Source organism: Carassius carassius, chromosome 5, assembly GCF_963082965.1.
Source record: "Carassius carassius chromosome 5, fCarCar2.1, whole genome shotgun sequence".
In the NCBI taxonomy this organism is placed as follows: Eukaryota; Metazoa; Chordata; class Actinopteri; order Cypriniformes; family Cyprinidae; genus Carassius; species Carassius carassius.
In genome coordinates, this window is record NC_081759.1 from 38,456,960 (window position 1) to 38,477,270 (window position 20,311).

Here is a 20,311-nt window from a genome sequence, read left to right on the forward strand (position 1 = left end):
AGATTTTAAATAAATTAAAAGAGGCTTCGAGGCAGGAATCAGGAATCGTTTCAGCCCTAACTGACACAGAGAAATTGTTGAGTAAATTCAATATTTTGGTTTTCACAAAACTTACTTTCATGGCATCATAAAATTACGGATGAACCACCGAGGTCCCATGGACTATTTTAACAATGACCTTAGTATCTTTATGGGCCTTCGACATGTCAGTTGCGTTGCTGCATGCAGGGTCAGAAAGCTCTCAGATTTCATAAAAAATATCTTAATTTGTGTTCTGAAGGTGAACAAAGGTCTTACGGGTTTGGAAGCACATGAGGGTGAGTCATTAATGACCGTTTAACTGCCGAGTCTTATCACTGAATCAGTGATTTGGACTGGATCATTTGTTACTAAATCATTTAGAATTAATCTGTGAACTGAATCAACAGATTAGACACTAAGCTATAAAATTCCACAGGTTTCAGAAAATTTGCAATGCAAGAGTTAAAGGGACCACTCCTGAACAAGGCCTACTTTTATTTTTTTATTTCCATCCTGCAAAAAAAAAAAAAGATCTCTAAGAAGAATTTCAGTCAGGCTTCAGGCCCCACCATAGAATAGAAACGGCACTTGTTAAAATTACACACGACTTGCTTCTTGTGTCAGACCAAGGCGGCATCTCATTGCTAGTTTTACTAGTGCTGCATTTGATATCATAGATCATGACATACAGTACAGTCTCTGCACTGGCTACCTATTAAGTTCTGTATCAGTTACAAAATATTATTATTTACCTATAAGGCCCTTAACTATTACCTAACTAGTCTTCTACCACCCTACAATCCATCACGCTCCCTAAGGTCACAAAACGCTGAACTTTTGGTAGTTCCTAGGATAGCAAAGTCCACTAAAGGAGGTAGAGCTTTTTTGCATTTGGCTCCCAAACTCTAGAATAGCCTTTCTGATAACGTTCGGGGTTTAGAGACACCCTCTTTGTTTAAATCTAGATTTAAGACACATCTCTTTGGCCAAGCATTCAAATAATGCATTTTACAATCTTGTACTGCAGTTGTATATTATCAAATGCACATTATTATTCTTTAGCGTTGGTTAAACAAATAAATTTTGCTTGTTTGGAACAGTAGCTACGCTAATTATGTCTTTATTTGTTTCTCTTTTTGACATCCCGTGGTAACTAGGATTTACACAAGCTCCAGTCTGAATCCAGAACACCTGAGAAGAGATGATGCTGACCCTCAGAGGACCTCAGATGATGCCTACCCTGAAACAACATACACTACTACTAAATATACTGTAGAAACTTAATTTTCTGTAAATTTGCTTTGCAATGATTTGTATCATTAAAAGCTCTAGTGCTTCCCAAACCTGTCCTGGAGGACCCCCTGCCCTGCACATTTTGTATGTCTCCCTAATCAGACACACCCAGTTTAATTCTTGCATTCTCTACTAATGAGCTGATGAATTGAATCAGGTGTGTTAGATAAGAGAGACATACAAAAGGTGCAGGGCAGGGGTCCTCCAGGACAGGTTTGGGAAGCACTGCTCTATACAAATCAACCTGAACTGAATTGAATTAAACAATGACAGCATTTCAATTTTTATATTAACTAATACTTCAAGAAAATAAAGTGTTTCAATTTTGATTTCATGTTACATTAACTCAAATACTACACACAAAGCTTCTGCAGATTTTCAGCTTTGTAAACTTAAACCAAGTTTTTATTTTACATCTCTCTCTCATTACTCTCTCTATCTATCCTTCCCTCTCTCTCTCTCTCTCTCCCTCAGTCTCTGCATGAGATGACATCACTGCAGCTGCATGTTCCCCAGTCCTCATGTTTGAGATTGTGCTGTGAATCCTAAATAGCGTGTGTCCTTGCTAGCGTAGCACATTACGCAATTATTTTTAAGGCCCATTAACACTGAGAACAAAAACAATAACGATAACTACATTAGCATCCAAACCAACACACAATAACATTCTGTTTATTATAGGCACGGGCTACAGTTTTGAAATGTGTCCCTTGAAATGCTCGAGCTCTTTAAAGCAGGACAGATTCTGATTAGCTATTAATAGTTTTATCATTCTGTATGTGATTCCAATGTTATCGGTCATTTGTGACATTTTGTGACATAACCATTATAGTTGAGATGTGGACTATTGTATATCTTTATCATAATAGTCATCCTCCTTTGTGAGAACAGGCCTTTAAATTTAACCACAATATAGATTTAAACATTAAAGATCTGAACCTAATGAAAAAAAACAAGATTTAGAACAACTAAGAAGTAAAAGACCACATTACAGAGTTTCAAGCATATTAATAATCGGACCCTGGTAATGCTACTGAACTGTGTTTATCAAAATAATAATATACAAATATCTAAAATTCATTATGCTTTAGTTAGTCTCATAGTAGAGTATTCTTCAGACCATGTCAATGTGTTTTGTGCACTCCCTTTCAAATGTGTAGACATTTTATGCCCCCTACTGGGTGTAAAAATGGATTTCTAAGGCAACTATGATGTCAGAAACTATTATGAAGGTGGGGTGCTTTCATGAACGAAAGACAATTAAAGCCTACAAGAAAATTGCTTTTTACTTTGTAGAACCACCACCTGAGAATCACTGACAATGAAAGGCAATACAGCTCTCCTGGTGAGACTGGCTAAAAGGGTCTCGCTCCTAATGAAAAGGTAAAAACAGGAGGCCTTTCATCGCATGAGAGCAGCTTAGCTGTGCAAGGGCACAATGACTTCGATTAAAATTTCTGTCAAGCAGAAATGCAGGCCTTAGGGGGTAGACCTTTAACTTTCACACAAAGAATGGGAGCTCAAGAAGAGCCACTACACTAGTGTAAAAAATTTTTTGACTCCCCACAAACCTGCACTATTCAGATATAGAAGTGATGTTAATGAAATTATAATGTGATACTTGGCTAGATGTGTTTGTGGAAGCACAAAATAGGAACTGTGGGGAATAGGGCAGGCAATGCTTAGTATTTCTGTTGTTGGATAGTTTCTTTGTATAAAGAATAGCTCATGACTGAAAAGTATTCAACCATTTGACTGTTCCCCTTTTAATATAGCTTGACCAAAAGAATGGAAACTCAGTACAACACAAAATCATGAGGTGTAAACAAACTACTCCCTCTACTGATACTACATACAATGACAGAAGCAACATTTCAATGATACTTTCACAAAATGTAGTGGCATATACACATAGTGCCATTTAAAAGTTCTACCAGTAAGATTTGTTTAAGCTTAGCTGGTTCCTACTCCTAGTAATATAATTAATCGTGTTTGTTTTGTTTGGACGCACTTTTATTTTAATTACTTTATTGAAATTCCAAAAAAAAAAAGAAAAAGATTAACAAACAGTTTTGAAAAACCTCAAGCAAGCTGTATACTCACAAACAGTAATAACTGTATTTGGAACAGGACAAAGATATTGCAAAGAAGAGAACACAAAAAAATTATAATATGCTATTATTATTAAATATATCATTCACAGTACATAAAAGATCTCATTACAGCTTAAAATGAAAAGGTGCATTTCTTAATATTAAGTGTCTTTGAAGATTTAATTATTAACTATTACACTAGTAATGTTTGAGATATATTTTAAGATAATTTAAGAATGTGTTAAGTTTTTTTAAGATTATGCTTATGCTTTGCATATCACCTCGCAATGACGCACTAACCTGCTCTGGTCACGTGATGTAAACACTGCGGCGCCCAAGAAGGGGTTCATTTAAAATAAAACCGTTTTTTTTTAACGGACGGTTGATATGTCTCAAGTTTTTGACCTTCTTATTTTATTCTTATTTTTATTTTTTTTTACAAAAGGTCTTCTTCATATGTGTTTACCTTTTAAGTAAAACATACTGAGTCCACCTTTAAGGCTTGACATAATATCCATGAATAATACTTAGTTAAACCAATCTGTACCAAACAAAACAGTGTTTTTTTCCCATTAAAATCAGACATATTCTTTCGCAATCATTAAACCACAAATTACAGCACAGCCTGGAAACAAGCCATTAGCTCAATAAAATACAACAGCCCTGTCAAACACTTTCAGCTGTGGAGACAGGATTCAGCTCAAGAGCATCACAACCATGTCTAACAACACAGATGAAGCTCAATCACAAAACAGATAAGATAAGGGTAAATGATCACGTTGAATTTAAGAAGTCACGTCAAGAATGCCATGTATAGTCCACAAAAAGCCCAAAGGCGAATCTTGTCATCTCACAACAGCAGACAGACGCAGTGACACAGCGTTCAATTCCCCTCAACCCTGATGGCATGCCGCTAGTTAGCTTTACATCCTGAGCTGTATTAGCATTGGGCCTACGTGACTCATATAGAAGGGCTCTGCTATGTTTTTGTTAATCATTCCATCATCACATCCCATCCCATCTGGCCGTGTTTATTTCCGCTTACCTCCCCCGCGTTGGTGGTGGTGCTGGAAGTGGACGCCGCGCTGGGAGTGGGCGAGCGCTGCAGGGTTACCAGAGCCATGGATGGAGATCTCCCAGCACAACGGCCAGTTCTGTCACGAGCTAAACCGACTACTTAGCGGATTTTCCCCCAGCAGTGGCACCAGATACACGGCGATTGCTCTGCGACTCCGCGCGCTCGATGGGACTGTTGTTAAAAGGCCATGACTGAGCAGTGTTTTGTGTCGCTGATTCCGTTTTGACATGAGCTGGATGATGTTTTGGTGCTTCTCATTCTCACTCACTGCCGCATGTGGCTGCCTTCAGTTCACACAAACAGCCTGTGGTGTTGTCTCTGTTGTGAACGAATCGGTGTTTTTGAATGAATCTTGAAAGTGAACGATTCACTTCAAATTTTTCGGCTAACGAGTCCCTCCCTTTGAAAGCGCGTTGACCCTTTTTTTCCCCAGTAAAGACTGACAGTTGTACGGACCAATAGTATTCGAGTACGAGCGATGTAGGCGCTTATCATTGGTTGAACTTAGCGAAAAAACACGCCCTTCAGTGAACGAGTCAGTGTTTTGAATCTGAACGAGGCATTTCTTTGGGCATTTGAATGAACTTGGAGTCCAGTACCTCCTGTATGTGGTAAAGTGATTCTCGGTTTATTTAGGATGCTGCTCCTATTGTTGTTGTTTTTATAGCTTGATAAAAGCCATGTCAAGCATTTGACAAAATGGATGTAGATGATGTTGCAGTCATAAATGACTCGAATAAAAACTGGCTGAATGGTTAATTTAATAACATCAGTGACTCAATGTTGCACATAAAGACACTTGTCGCCCCCTACTGGCATCACGATGTGACGAGCCGGAGCCAGAGTAACAAGTCTCAGGGGTTAATGCAGAACACATAGCAAGGTTTTTTAAATGATATAATAAATAAAAAGAAAATAGATAGAACACAAAAAGAAGATAGTTTTTTGTTTTGGTTTGATGAGAAAAAAGCATTAAGTAAATTAATAGAGTTCAAGTCTAAAACAGGCAAGTTTTTTTTTAAGAACATAATTAAAATACAGAGTGCTAGAGTTAGAGGATCAAATAAAGATGGAAGAGATGTGTTTTTAGCCAATTCTAGAAGATGGCTAAGGACTCAGCTGCTCAGATTGAGTGGGGCAGGTCATTCCACGAGGAGTGAACATTTAATGTAAAAGTCTGTGAAAGTGATTTTGTGCCTCTTTGGGATGGCACAATAAAGCGATGGTCACTTGCAGAAATCAAGATTCTAGCGGCACATAACTCTGAAGTAATGAATTTAGGTAAAGGGGTGCAGAGCCAGTGGTGGTTTTGTAGGGAAACATCAATGCGGGGCAGCTATCGGTAGCCAGTGCAAATTGATAAACGGGGTGTGGTGGCATTCCATTTGGCTCATTAAACATTAATCTTGCTGCCACGTTCTGGACTAATTGTAAAGGTTTTGACAGAACTGTCTGGAAGACCTGCCAAGAGAGCATTGCAATAGTCCAGCCTGGAAAGAACAAGAGCTTGAACAAGGAGTTGTGCAGCATGTTTCAAAAGAAAGGTCCTGATCTTCTTGATGTTGAATTAAGCATACCTGCAGGACTGGACAGTTTTAGCAATGTGAGTCAGCTGATCATCAATCATAACTTCAAGGTTTCTGGCGGTTTTTATAGGAGTTATGGTTGATGTGCCTCACTGGATCTTGAAATTGCCATGAAACGATGGGTTTGCTGAAATCACAAGCCGTTCTTGGCAATTTTGATTTGAAGGTGATGGACCTTAATCTAGCAAGAAATGTCTGTTAGACAAGCTGAGATGCGAGCTGCTGTCTTTGGATCATCAGGATGGAATGAGAGGTAGAGTTGAATGTCATCAGCATAGCAGTAATAAGAAAAGCCGTGTTTCTGAATGACAGAACCTAGTGGTGCCATGTAAACAGTGAAGAGAAGTGGTCCAAGAACTGAGCCTTGAGGCACCCCAGTAGATAGATGTTACAGTCTGAAGGGATGTTTTAATGATGTGACTGAGTGCAGGTACAACTGCGGGAGAAATGGCTTGAAGGAGATGAGATGGAATAGGATCAAGCGGACAAGTAATAGGATGATTAGAAAGGATGAGTTTGGAGACTTCTGCCTCAAAGAGTAAAGAGAAGGATGTGAACAAGTGTATGTTTGCTGGTAAGATGTGCTTGACAGATTGTGGTGTGGGAAATTGTGCACTGATTTTTATTAATGAAGAATGTGGCAAAGTCGTCAGCTGTTGGAGTTGATGAAGGAGGGGGAGGAGGAAGACAAAGGTTGGAGGAAAATGTTTTAAAGAGCATGCAAGAGTTAGATGAATTGTCAGTTTTGTTATGATAGTATTTCCTTTTAGCAGGGGAGACATTAGCAGAGAAGCAATAGCGGAGTGACTGATACACAGGATTTTAATCAAATGTAAATTTTCCAGAGTTGCTCTGTGAATGAATTAGGCTAAATATATTCACTCAAGTGAAACTTTTACAGACCTCAAGAGGCCACTAGAGGCTGGTTCTAATCTGGTGGACTTCACCCCATCATCAAGCTTTGTGTGAAGACAATGAATGAATAGACTCAGGCACTTGCTGATTACGTTATGGGAGTTAGGTAATAAAGAATTAGTTAATCAGTAAATTTTGTTTTCTGCCTAAATCCATCTGTGATTGCATTGCACATGGCAGTGTATATAAGAGAGAGTGAAGAAGAGCTTGCAGGACTGGAGATAACATCTGGTCAACTTACGGTGAGTGAAACTGTGTTTCTTTAATAAATTATTTCCAGCTTTGTATTACAGTACATGCAGACGGTGTATTACCTGTTAAACCATAAAAAGCTTACATGAAGGTGAACAAGAAGGAAAACTAAAATAATGTCTTTCAAATTTGCATATAGGCCTACAGTATGTAATATGTGGTTGTGCAGATTTCTCTGAAATACACATGCACGATTTTGTACATTATTTGCAAAAATAATTTTCATTAATATCAAGTCAGTTGTATGAATAAACACATGGCAGCATTGTCTGGTGATATTTAAAATAGAAAGTGCTAAATTTATTTACACATAGCAGGATAAAGCAGAAATTAATTTTAATAAAAATAAAATAAAAAATAAAAAAGCCTATGGGGGTTATACAAAATACTTTCCTTACATATACAAAACTAATTATGTTTTCATATCTGCAAATAGATTTACTAAAGCCACATTTGCATGTTTATGGCACTTTTTTCTGCAGACATGAAGGTGTGCATCATTGGAGCGGGGGTCATCGGCCTCTCCACCGCTCAGAGCATCTACCAGCACTTCCACAGCAGGATCACCCCCCTCACCATAGAGGTGTATGCTGATGTCTTCACTCCACTCACCACCAGTGACGGGGCAGCTGGACTCTGGCAGCCCTATCTCTACGACAAGGGCAACGTGCAAGAAACGTGAGCTTTCAGTTGTGTGAATCTAAAAGTGTCAGTGAATCGGTTGAAGCACATTCTTATGTTTCTCAGTTATCCTGAAGAACCCAAGATGCTGTATAATTTATAGCAGCAAGTAAAGTGTTTATTTCCTTTTCTCAGTAAATGGAACAAAGAGACGTTTGACTATCTTCTAAGTTGCCTCAGCTCTTCAGATTCAGTGAAAATGGGAATATTTCTCCAGTCGGGCTACAATCTGTGCACTGAAACTGCACCAGTGAGAACACTGTCATTTCCTTCATAAAAATGCTTTATATTTAAAATACATAGTTGACATGGCATTTCATTGAACAATGCTATATTCTTAGGTATATTTTGTAGCTGTCTCTCTGCTCCCCTCAAACAGGACCCTTCCTTTAGAGATGCCGTGTTGGGTTTTCGCCAGCTGACTAAACGTGAGCTAGACATGTTCCCGGGATACAGGTACTTATCAACTTTATTTATTTTGATTATTATTTTAAACTGATATCACTGTTTTTGAAGTCAAAGTCCTTTACAAGACATGTAATAATATTCAGTTTAACTGGACAGACCTATGTATTATATTATATATTTCAGCTCAGTCTGAATGTAAAGGATCTAAATGTCATATCTACATCTCCATTTCCACTTTCCCTAGTTTTGGGTGGTTCAACACCACTCTCATGATTGAAGGAAAGACATACCTACCCTGGCTTATGGACTGGTGAGAGATCTTCTCAGTTACAAAAACAAAACTAGGATGAAGCTCTAAGCATAAATGTAAAGATATACATGTATGTGCATGTGTATATATATATATATATATATATATATATATATATATAAGGTCGCCGTGATTTTACATGTATATAATATATAACAATGAGATTTTAGTCATTTTCTGTTGTTCTCTATACAGGTTAAAACAAAGAAATGTCAAGTTTCATCAAAGAAAGATTGGTTCATTTAAAGAGGTTTGCACATTTGTTGCACTTTGTTTCACTACACAAAACATTCTGTATGAGTGGCCCAAGTGTAGCAATGCTAATTTTTAATATTTGAGCTGTGTGAACATCATCTATCCTGTTGTGAAGTGATTGTGGTCACACTTTGTAATGACCTAAAAATGTGCTTTAGCTGGCAGATAGTGGTGCTGATGTTATCATCAACTGCTCCGGTGTCCGATCAGTAGACCTCCAGCCTGATCATGAGCTCCAGCCAGCCAGAGGACAGATCATTAAGGTGAGGTTTAGTGGATAGAGTTTTAGACAGTCTCTGATTCTGTGCTGTATGTCAACAGGTAGCTGCTCCCTGGATAAAACATTGGATCACCACACATAATATCTCATCTAAAGGTGATTCAGCGTACATCATACCCGGGTGAGTTTATTTTTCATCACAGTCAATGTATGTTTGAAAAAAAAGAAGACATTTAGAGATAAAGTAAAACATGCTGTGTTGGTTGCCATTTTAAGCTGTGATAATTATAACATGGAAAATGTAGTCTTGTCCCATGACAGATGCACATGACCTCAGTTTGTTTCTGCAGGAGTCGTTTAGTCACTGTGGGTGGAGTTTTCCAAGTAAGAAACTGGAATCTGCAGAACAGTTCTGTTGACCACAAAAACATCTGGGAAGCGGCCTGCAAGCTTGAGCCCAGTCTACAGGTAGGGGATCACATGTTGTCAAAATCTGTTATTTAAGGTGTGTTTTTCCATATTTCCACAGATTTGCTCAGTTTTCTTTCTCTCTAGCATGCACGGATAGTAGAGGACTGGACTGGTCTCAGACCCGCTCGCAGCGAAGTTAGACTGGAGAGAGAGACCATACGATCTGGACCAACCTCGTTTGAGGTGAGCTCATAGTAAAGAGAGCAGTATTTCTTCTTCTTAACCTTGCCTATTCACACACCATGATGTTTTATTTCTCCTCAGGTCATTCATAACTATGGTCATGGTGGTTTTGGACTGACCATCCATCGTGGATGTGCTGAGGAAGCTGTTCGTCTCTTTGGACAGATCCTGGAGCAGAAAGGACTGCTAGCTCTCTCTAAATCACGTCTCTAATAGATATATGACTCTGGACAATGTTAGACATAATTTTTATCAGACATCAGCAATAGTCTCTTTAATCAGTAGCTGACATACTGAATCCAAAAGGAACTCCATGAGTTTAAGAATGTATCCTTAAATACTGAGATGTAAATGTACATCTATTATTTTTATTATACTTTAATAGAGTTTTCAAATAAAAGATAACATAACACAATCATAACAGAGATGAATTGTCAGCATGTTATTTAGCCAATGTACAATAAATAATCAGATGCTATCATGATTTATTTATGCTTTGATCTAATGTTTTTTAAATTAAGCTTTATTATTATCATGCACATGCTCATCACTGTAGTGGCAAGGGATCCTGCTCTATGACTGTTTTAACAATAGAATTTTCAGGTATCTTCTAAGTCATATAATGCACCTATGAAATAATTTTCCAGTATACATTGCATATATGAAGGAAGTATATAAAAATAGTATATAGTATATATAATAGTATATAACATTATATTTAATATGTGAACATATCTGCACAACCTGTGATTCAACTGAACCTATTAATCAATTTAAACGCGCTTGAGCAGTTTAAAAAAAGATAAATACAGGTACATAAACAATGTATAAACAGTTTTATAAATAATAAATACATTTGCATTTTTACAAATACGTAAACATTACACCAAGGCCTTAAAAAATACAATACAATCAGATATGTACCTGTACAACTGAAGGACAATAATTATTCTGTATAATGTATTACTTATTTTTAAATGCTAATAAATTTGGTTTAAGTACTCTGAAAAAGAAAGTATAAAAATCGAGTATCTGTAGACCTCTCACGACTGTTTTAAAGACAGCTCATTATTTCCATTCACTCCACCCCCTCCCTTCTGGGCTCCTTCCAAAGTCTCTACTACGGCTCGCTAAGTAATGTTATGTTAGCTATATTACGCAGCTACGTGTGCTAATGACACATGCTTCATGAAAAAATAAACAAAAAAATATGTATGATCAAAATACAAAAAGAAAGATTTACCTGTCCAGCAGAAATAAAGCCATCAAGGAGTCACTTTTCAGCCCCTTGAGTTCCCTCAGTTCTCGCCATCGCTGGAAAGCCACGCCGATATTAACTTGCGTTTTATTTCCTTGTTTATCCAAAGACTTTTTGTTCATTGCCTTTTCTTGTACTGTTACTGTCTTCCTTTTTTTGCCTGGTTTGCCTTCACTAACTGCATAGGCTGGTACTGTGAATTTTGCTTGCTGTTTCTCTGCCATTGTTTTGGTATTCCTAGGATCCGTGCCTCTTGAATTCCTCAAATCAAACGTGCGCACGCAAGTGGGCAGGTCATGTGTGGCAAAAGGGTGATTGCCATGGTTGCGAGAGAGTGACAGTCGCCTAAGCCAATCCTATGTTTCGTCCCGAAATGGAAATAATGAGCTGTGTTTAATACAGATTAAACGGTCTAGAGTCACTCGATTTTTATACTCTTTTTATCAGAGTACTTACATTTTAATTATGCATTGATATATATAGAAAGTTTAAACAAATTTGGAAGAAAGTTGTTTATACATTTTTTACCTACCCTGCCTTTAATAGATTTCAGATTTCCATACCTGCTTGTGTTAGTCTTTGGATTAACACATTTAATGAAACAGAATGGGAAGACCTCTGGCTTCTTCAACTTTTTTTTTTTCTCTATTAAGTCGCTATTAAAATAATCCATAATTGCTACCCAGTAAATTATAAACTTGCTAAATCTGAATAATAATAATAAATAAATAAATAAATAAATAATATTTTTCCTCCCAAGTGCTCCTTTTGTCTTCAGAAGAAACAGTTATTTATTTGTTTTCAGGCTGTGCTTATTGCAAAGAATTTTCAGTTGACTTATGTGACATTTAGGACATTTACAGTACTAAGTGACAAAATATTTATATTTAAAATAAATACTGTTCTTTAAAACTTTCTATTCATCAAGAATGATATAAAAATGGATTTCCACAGATTCCACGAAAATATTAAGCAGTACAACTGTTTTCAACATTGATAATAATAAGTTTCTTAAGCATCAAATCAGCATATTACAATAACTTCTGTCAGCTCTTGTGACACTGAAGTAACACTGGGTAAATGTAATATACTAAAACAGAAAATTTCATTTGTAATAAAATTCACAATATTACTGTTTTTGCTGTGTTTTTGACCAAATAAAAGCAGCCTTGGTGAACAAGAGTTCTTTCAAATTTCTAATGAAAATAAATAAATAAATAAACCCTGCCCCTGACTTTTGAATGGTAGTGTAGATGTTAACTTTATTGTTAAGGGTAGTAAGGACAATGTAACACCTGGTTAATTGAAAACAGCTTTACCATAATATAGGAAGATGCACTAATAAATTAAATTAATGTTGAGATTCTGTTGGCCTCATCATTAAATCATGAAATGTGTGTATTTATAATGACCTCCAAAACGTGCTACAGTTGGCAGACAGTGGTGCTGATGTTATCATCAACTGCTCCGGTGTCCGATCAGGAGACCTCCAGCCTGATCCTGAGCTCCAGCCAGCAGAGGACAGATCATTAAGGTGAGGTTTAGTGGACAAAAGTCAATCAGACTTAGAACGTTTACATAGAGCTTTATGCTTTATGTTTCAACAGGTAGACGCTCCCTGGTTAAAGCACTTTATCCCCTCTTTAGGAATGTATATCTCTCTAATTCTGCGTGTGCCTCAACAGTGTGGTTTCGTAGACACATGCGGATGTGACTGACTGGCCAGCAATCTGTCTCAAAAATGTATGGCCCATCATGAAAAGGAGAATCAGTCAGACAATAATTGTTTGAGTGGCATGAGTGGATTGAGTCTCTTTCTGTCTCTTTAGCATGCGCAGATAGTAGAGGACTGGACTGGTCTCAGACCCGCTCGCAGCAAAGTTAGACTGGAGAGAGAGACCATACGATCTGGACCGACCTCGTTTGAGGTGAGCTCATAGAATGATCATTACACTTAAGATCTGATGCCATCTTTCAATGAAGGAAGATCACTATGAATAATGAAGATAATGCATAATTAATACAGAGCTCCTAAATGGACATGCTACTGGAAAAAATATATGAGGAAAAAATTATATTGCAATATCATTACTGCAATTGGATATTCCAACTGCTTTTGGCTATGCTCGCAAAACCTTTAATTATCCCCAAGAAAATGATATAAAATAGGATGTAAAGCTGTATTGTTTAATGTTTCATTTAACTATATTATATAATATTTTCCAAGAGAATTTGCAAGTGAAGACAAAAGCATTGATAGTTTTTTCACCTTTATAGCTTTAATTTATTTTCAGCATTATTTTTATTTCAATTCATTTCTTTAAGCTTGTTAAGTTTAAAACCAATGATTGATTGCATTAAAACCCCATGAAGAACCATTATATTCCCTTACAAAACATTTGTATTTGGTCACAAAACTTGTAATGGAAATAATATGAGATGGGAGGGGGGAAATATTTTAATGTTTTTGCTTCTCGGGGGAATACTGTACTCCTACAAGTGAATGCAAAATATTTGCAAGAGAACTTAAATTTATTGCAAGGTAAATGCCAAAGATTACTAAGCAAAAAAAGAATGACACTGTGTCTATAACGGATGTGAGAGGCACAAATTGACCAAAGACAATAAAACCCATTATAATCAGTGATTCTGTCTACACTGCATGTGATTCGCCTATTTAAGATGAACTAACAAAGAACAGATGATTTGCATTGGTTGCTTTATCACATCCAGTATAGACCGCTTCTAGCTTGATACAGCATGAGTGACAATGGTCACGTCCGCTGTCAAAGTGCTGTAAGGTTTTGTGAATGAACATTAAATTTTGCAAGTCAATACTTTTTTTTTTTTTTTTCTCCAACTCATTTTATCTTCCAATCATGATGTCCCTTTAGGGCTCTGCAGATTCATGATTCTCTGTTCACACACCATGCTGTTCTCTTTCTCCTCAGGCCATTCATAACTATGGTCATGGTGGTTTTGGACTGACCATCCATCGTGGATGTGCTAAGGAAGCTGCTCGTCTCTTTGGACAGATCCTGGAGCAGAAAGGCCTGCTAGGACATTCTAAATAACATCCCTCATAGATCTGTGCCTCTGGATAAGGTTATCTATATAATATAGCATTGAGGAATTGAGCTTAATAAACAAAGTTTGTTGCTAAATGTTTTGTTTTGATGCAAACCAACTTTTGACAAATGCATTTGGAGCCTGATGTGCTAGAAAATAGACAATAATAAAATAAATGTGACCTACACACCTGCTCTGATGAAAGCCACTTGCTACTGTTTTATTGTCATTGTAAGATAGTAAGAATCCAATACCCTTTGATATGCTTGATTATAAGGAATCAACTGGAGTTTAATTATTTTATATAACAAACAGATAGGATGATTTAATCTGGTAGCTCTGACATGTCCCTGAAATGTATTTATCAAAGAAATAAAATGTAATTAAAAGGTACATGAGGATACACACTCTCTGTGTACTCAGACAAAAACACAAAATGTCTCTCTCAAGTCTGGACACATACAGCTGCTCACGTTACAAATTATTGTATTGTATTGCAGTATTGTAATGTTTGTGCTGACATATATATGAAGGTGGCGTGTTTTGATAAGGTTTGACAAAAACCCAGAATTAACCTTAGAGTTAATGCACCCTGGCCTGAAATGGAAATAACGCAAATGTTTCTCGAGTAAATGACTCACGAACGATTTTGCCACCTGCTGGACTAACGATGTAACGCAAATGTATAAACGAATCTTTTTAGTGAACAAATTAAAAGAGAATCGAATCATTAAGAGGAATCAAAACGTCCACCACAAGATTTGAGTTAGGAAAAGCATCTAGAATACTACTTTTCGATTTCTACCATGCAAAAATAGTAAGACTAGTATCGAGAATCCAGCCCATACAGAGCATCAACTGAAAACAACACACGAATAGCGCCGCCTCAACGTCACAGCTGACGTACGTAACGTGGGAAAAAAGTTAATTTGTAAGTTTTGCGCCCTGTCCTTGCACTGTTCTTGCAAGAAAGAAGATACAAACATATCTTTTTGCAGGTAACAAGAACAAAAAAGTGTGGTGAGTAAAGCTGCTCTTTTATAAAATATGAAGTATACCTTGAATGCAGTGTAAAGCAACTCTGCCACATGCATGAATGTAAAACTGTGGATTATTTCAAGTTTATTTCCATTATTTATTAACTTACAGTTGACAAGGATTCAACTAATAAAAACAACTCAAGCTCTATAACCTTGTTAGTCGTCATTATAAATTTTAACGTTGAAATAGTGTCTGTTTGGGGGTTTTATGGACATAAGACTTCATAAAACAAATTAAGCCTTTTCCTATGACAATGCAAACATATGGCAGCACTATGTATTCACTAATGGATGATTCATAACACACAGGTTTGTATTGAAATTTTTTTCCAATCGGTTTTCAACATTACAATATGCAATAAAACCATGCAGTCATATTTATACTTGCATTTAGTTAGCAGACATGAAGGTGTGCATCATTGGAGCGGGGGTCATCGGCCTCTCCACCGCTCAGAGCATCTACCAGCACTTCCACAGCAGGATCACCCCCCTCACCATAGAGGTGTATGCTGATGTCTTCACTCCACTCACCACCAGTGACGGGGCAGCTGGACTCTGGCAGCCCTATCTCTACGACAAGGGCAACGTGCAAGAAACGTGAGCTTTAAGTTGTGTGAATCTAAAAGTGTCAGTGAATCGGTTGAAGCACATTCTTATGTTTCTCAGTTATCCTGAAGAACCCAAGATGCTGTATAATTTATAGCAGCAAATAAAGTGTTTATTTCCTTTTCTCAGTAAATGGAACAAAGAGACGTTTGACTATCTTCTAAGTTGCCTCAGCTCTTCAGATTCAGTGAAAATGGGAATCTTCCTCCAGTCGGGCTACAATCTGTGCACTGAACCCCAACCAGTAAGAACATTATCTTTCCATTGCATATAATGTCATTATCTACAGAATGGCATATAATAAACCATTTATAAATTCCATTGATTTCACAGTTTTGTCTCTGCCTGTGGGCCCTAAACATGCTCCAGTCCAGTCAGTGAATGGCCTGAACAGAGCACAAAGAACCTTATTGTATATCTGAACAAAAAAAAGTTGTTGTAATTAAGAGACATGATCATCCACTTTAAACTGCTGAGGCCTCTTTCTGGCATTGGTTAAAAACAGGATAAAATTAGAGTAAAAATAACTGACCCAAGAGAGAATAATGAAAATGACTCAATCTCTCTGCTCCCCTCAAACAGGACCCTTCATTTAGAGATGCCGTGTTGGGTTTTCGCCAGCTGACTAAACGTGAGCTAGATATGTTCCCGGGATACAGGTACTTACCAACTGCATCTCATCATTCACAAACTATTTCGTAATTTGATGATGCTGTTTTGTCGTTTTATGCTTTGATTGTTGTAGTAGTAATTTTTGTAAAATTGCATAATTCACTTTTCCTTTTTCCTTCTATCTTTTCAGTTTTGGGTGGTTCAACACTGCTCTCATGATTGAAGGGAAGACATACCTGCCCTGGCTTATGGAGTGGTGAGAGATTCCCGTGATCTAATCAGTAACCAACTTTAAAATTGGAATTAAATAGAATATAAAGTTGAGTCCACAGAGTCCACATTTCAAACTGTAATATAAGCTTAGAAATTGTTACATTTTTAAACCTATAACACAAATAAGCATTATGACTTCTATTTCTAGACTTTTATATTACATGTTTATTATGTGTCTAGACATCTTGCATACATGTTTGTTTCCAATTTGTTCATGAATATTTTTATTTTTGTGCTTTACTGTATATGCATTAGAATAACTGTTATGTATGTATATAGTCATGGAAAATCTTTTCTGGTCTTTTCATGTCTAACAATGATTAACACTATATCTTTTGACACCTTGGTCACATTTCTGTTTTCTACAGGTTAAGACAAAGAAATGTCAAGTTTTATCAGAGGAAGATTGGTTCATTTAAAGAGGTCTGAGCAATTCCTTATTCATTTCATTCATCTTTTTTTTAATTAATGGATCAGTATCTTAAAATTTACACTAGCTATTAAAAGGAAATCATTAATCAAGAACACATTAATTTGATAGGGACAGTTGAGACATTTACAATGTAACAAAATAACTCTGTTTCAAATAAAGACTGATCTTTACAGCTTTCTATTCATCAAAGACTCTTGAAAAAAAAGTATCATAATTTCCAGAAAAATATTAAGCAGCATCATCATTGATAATGTATGTAGAAATGAAAAATCTCATATTAGAATGATTTCTGAAGGATCATGTGACACTGAAGCCTGGATTAATGTCTGCTGCAATTCAGCTTTGACATCACAAAAATAAATTAATTTTAACATGTAATTAAATAGTTGTTAAAATATATAAAACAGTTCTATTAAAATAATAGTATTGTTATAATATTTCATAATATTACTACTTTTATTGTATTTTATACATCATAAGATATTTAAAAACCAACAATATGTTATATGTTAACATGATTGTTAAAATCAGTAAGAAAAGTGTAGTATCTGATTACCTTATACTAGTTTTAACATATTATAAGCAGATTCTTTAACTCTAATTTTATTAATTTAATGTTCAGATTATTCTTCCCTCATATATGCTCTAAAAAAGTAATTATAAAATGTGTATATTTGTAATGACCTCCACAATGTGCTTCAGTTGGCAGATAGTGGTGCTGATGTTATCATCAACTGCTCCGGTGTCCGATCAGGAGACCTCCAGCCTGATCCTGAGCTCCAGCCAGCCAGAGGACAGATCATTAAGGTGAGGTTTAGTGGAGAAAAGTCAATCAGACTTAAAGCTTTTACATGGAACTGCTCTGATCTCATGTTTTTATATCAACAGGTAGACGTTCCCTGGTTGAAACACTGGATCCTCACACATGATTCCTCATCAGGAGTCTATAACTCACCGTACATCATTCCTGGGTGAGCCTCTTCATGATGAGACTCTATTGTAACATCTACTGTCTTGGAGAGAGAGAGAGAGAGAAAACTTTATTAATCCCGAAAGGGAAACCAACTTAAGCCACCAACTTAAAACATACAGCCAACAAGCACACCACGTAGCTAACACACATAAATAAATAATTCAACATTTAAAAACTATGAAACACATGATTAAGAGACCAATGAGACATGATTATAACAAGATACAGTAGCACAATTCAGAAATGCAGGGCAAAGAAAGAGCTTCTGAGTCAAATAAAAACACTATATAGTGGATGGCCCTCAAAAAACATAACAATTTTTAATTTCGACCTCATCCTCTTCTCCACAATGACCTCAAGTGAGTCTGGGATAAGACCAATAACTGAACCAGCTCTCTTGATCAGCTTATTTATCCTATTTTTATCATCAACAGATAAGCTGCCCCCCCCCAGCAAAGAACAGCATAAAAAAGAACACTAGCCAAGATCCCCTGATAGAAAACATCTAAAAGCTTTGTACTAATGTTAAAAGATCTTAGTTTTCTCAAAAAGAAAAGTCTTGACTGAGCCTTCTTTATTAAAACATTAGTATTCTCTTTCCAATTTAATTTCTCATCCAAATGGACACCTACTGATGAACTATCTACTGATCTATCTAATGATTGACCATCCCATTGTCTTGTTTGAAATCTAAAGGTGATAGTGCCTTTTCTGTATTAGCCCCTAAGTTTGTATGACGTTTATAATGGGTTTTAATGTTTATGTCTCGTCGCTCCGGACGGACAAGGAATCACAATATGTTAAGAGGCCTAACATTTCCGTCACATGCTTTAGGTATTCGGCCAATCACAATGCACTGGATGGCTAGCCAATCACAGAAATATAAATGTATTAAAAAAATAATGACAAAGTTGTAACAGTATTGATTAAATAAAAGCTAAAGTTAAATATTAATAAGTATTGGGATTGTATGTAATACTTAACACGTACTAAGCATTGCTGCTCAATTTTGTGTTTATAATGAAGTGCAGTCTTAGCAGTGATGTACAGTACATTACCTCAGGTCATTTTGTTTCTGCAGGAGTCGTTTAGTCACTGTGGGTGGAGTTTTCCAAGTAGGAAACTGGAATCTGCAGAACAGTTCTGTTGACCACAAAAACATCTGGGAAGCGGCCTGCAAGCTTGAGCCCAGTCTAAAGGTAGTTTCAACTAGTTTAACCTTGCTAAATTAGTGTTTGTTTGAGTGGCATGAGTGGATTGGATGTTGTATTTTTTTCTCTAGCATGCACGGATAGTAGAGGACTGGACTGGTCTCAGACCCGCTCGCAGCAAAGTTAGACTGGAGAGAGAGACCATACGATCTGGACCGACCTCGTTTGAGGTGAGCTCATAGAATGATCATTACACTTAAGATCTGACGTCATTTTACAACATCAATATCCAAGATAATATATGATTAATAACGAGCCCCTAAATAGAAATGTTATTGGAAAAATATGACATTGGAGGGGGAAAAAATTATATTGCAATATTATTACTGCAATAAGATGCCTTAACACGGTACTACTTCTACAAATGAGGGATTTGCAAGAGAATATTAAAAACGTTTTTCAGGTAAATGCTAAATATTACTAAGCAAAAGAATAACATTGTGTCTACATTTGACGATAAAACATCAAAACCCATTAAAATCAGATTCTGCCTACACTGGATGCGGTTTGGCATGAACAACAAATCTCAAACAGAAACTGAAGCATATTCTATTTATGACGAACTGACACAAGACAGTCATGTCCAGTGAAGAAACAGTGTAGGGTTTTGTGAACAAACATTAACGTTTTTCAGGCAAACACAAAAGTTTTGCTAGTTAAATAATTTTTATTCCCCTAATCATGATGTCCCTTTAGGGCTCTGCAGATTCATGATTCTCTGTTCACACACCATGATGTTTTATTTCTCCTCAGGTCATTCATAACTATGGTCATGGTGGTTTTGGACTGACCATCCATCGTGGATGTGCTGAGGAAGCTGCTCGTCTCTTTGGACAGATCCTGGAGCAGAAAGGCCTGCTAGCTCTCTCTAAATCACGTCTCTAATAGATATATGACTCTGGACAAATGTTTAGACATGTTATCTAATGTTTTAATTCTTATTTTCATTTATCTAATAACAATTATCATACTGATTCCACCAAGAGATAACAAATCTTCAGAATTAAATACATTTCTCTACATTTATCTGCACTAATTTATAATAATAAAGATACATGTACTCACTTTTT

General features: G+C 36.5%; 3 protein-coding genes across 5 annotated transcripts in view; 2 read left to right on the forward strand and 1 right to left on the reverse strand.

Moving 5' to 3' along the window:
- The window catches only part of LOC132141568 (protein phosphatase Slingshot homolog 1-like), a 33,168-nt gene extending 28,118 nt beyond the window's left edge, over nucleotides 1–5,050 (reverse strand). Inside the window, exon 1 of the mRNA XM_059551203.1 lies at nucleotides 4,453–5,050. Coding sequence (XP_059407186.1) covers nucleotides 4,453–4,530 — 78 coding nt within the window. The 5' untranslated portion in view covers nucleotides 4,531–5,050. The remainder of the gene's footprint in view (nucleotides 1–4,452) is intronic.
- Nucleotides 5,051–6,248: 1,198 nt separating this feature from the next.
- LOC132141571 (D-amino-acid oxidase-like) lies at nucleotides 6,249–14,280 on the forward strand. Of its 2 annotated transcripts, none has more exons than XM_059551210.1 (11): nucleotides 6,249–7,228; nucleotides 7,721–7,916; nucleotides 8,055–8,169; nucleotides 8,299–8,375; nucleotides 8,572–8,637; nucleotides 8,833–8,887; nucleotides 9,051–9,155; nucleotides 9,214–9,293; nucleotides 9,463–9,580; nucleotides 12,854–12,952; nucleotides 13,976–14,280. In XM_059551210.1, the coding sequence occupies exons 2-11, from the start codon at nucleotides 7,723–7,725 to the stop codon at nucleotides 14,096–14,098; spliced, it is 1,032 nt and encodes a 343-aa protein (XP_059407193.1). In that variant the 5' UTR covers nucleotides 6,249–7,228; nucleotides 7,721–7,722; the 3' UTR covers nucleotides 14,099–14,280. The 2 variants fall into 2 exon arrangements, with proteins under 2 accessions (XP_059407193.1, XP_059407192.1); XM_059551209.1 differs by lacking the exons at nucleotides 12,854–12,952; nucleotides 13,976–14,280 and adding exons at nucleotides 9,668–9,766; nucleotides 9,848–10,183 and having other exon boundaries at nucleotides 6,259–7,228.
- LOC132141570 (D-amino-acid oxidase-like) lies at nucleotides 8,603–20,276 on the forward strand. 2 transcript variants are annotated; one of them, XM_059551208.1, is made up of 11 exons: nucleotides 8,603–8,637; nucleotides 15,535–15,730; nucleotides 15,869–15,983; nucleotides 16,322–16,398; nucleotides 16,542–16,607; nucleotides 16,993–17,047; nucleotides 17,760–17,864; nucleotides 17,946–18,028; nucleotides 19,112–19,229; nucleotides 19,313–19,411; nucleotides 19,995–20,276. In XM_059551208.1, the coding sequence occupies exons 2-11, from the start codon at nucleotides 15,537–15,539 to the stop codon at nucleotides 20,124–20,126; spliced, it is 1,044 nt and encodes a 347-aa protein (XP_059407191.1). In that variant the 5' UTR covers nucleotides 8,603–8,637; nucleotides 15,535–15,536; the 3' UTR covers nucleotides 20,127–20,276. The 2 variants fall into 2 exon arrangements, with proteins under 2 accessions (XP_059407191.1, XP_059407190.1); XM_059551207.1 differs by lacking the exon at nucleotides 8,603–8,637 and adding an exon at nucleotides 14,767–15,113 and having other exon boundaries at nucleotides 15,528–15,730.
- The last annotated feature ends 35 nt before the right edge of the window (nucleotides 20,277–20,311 follow it).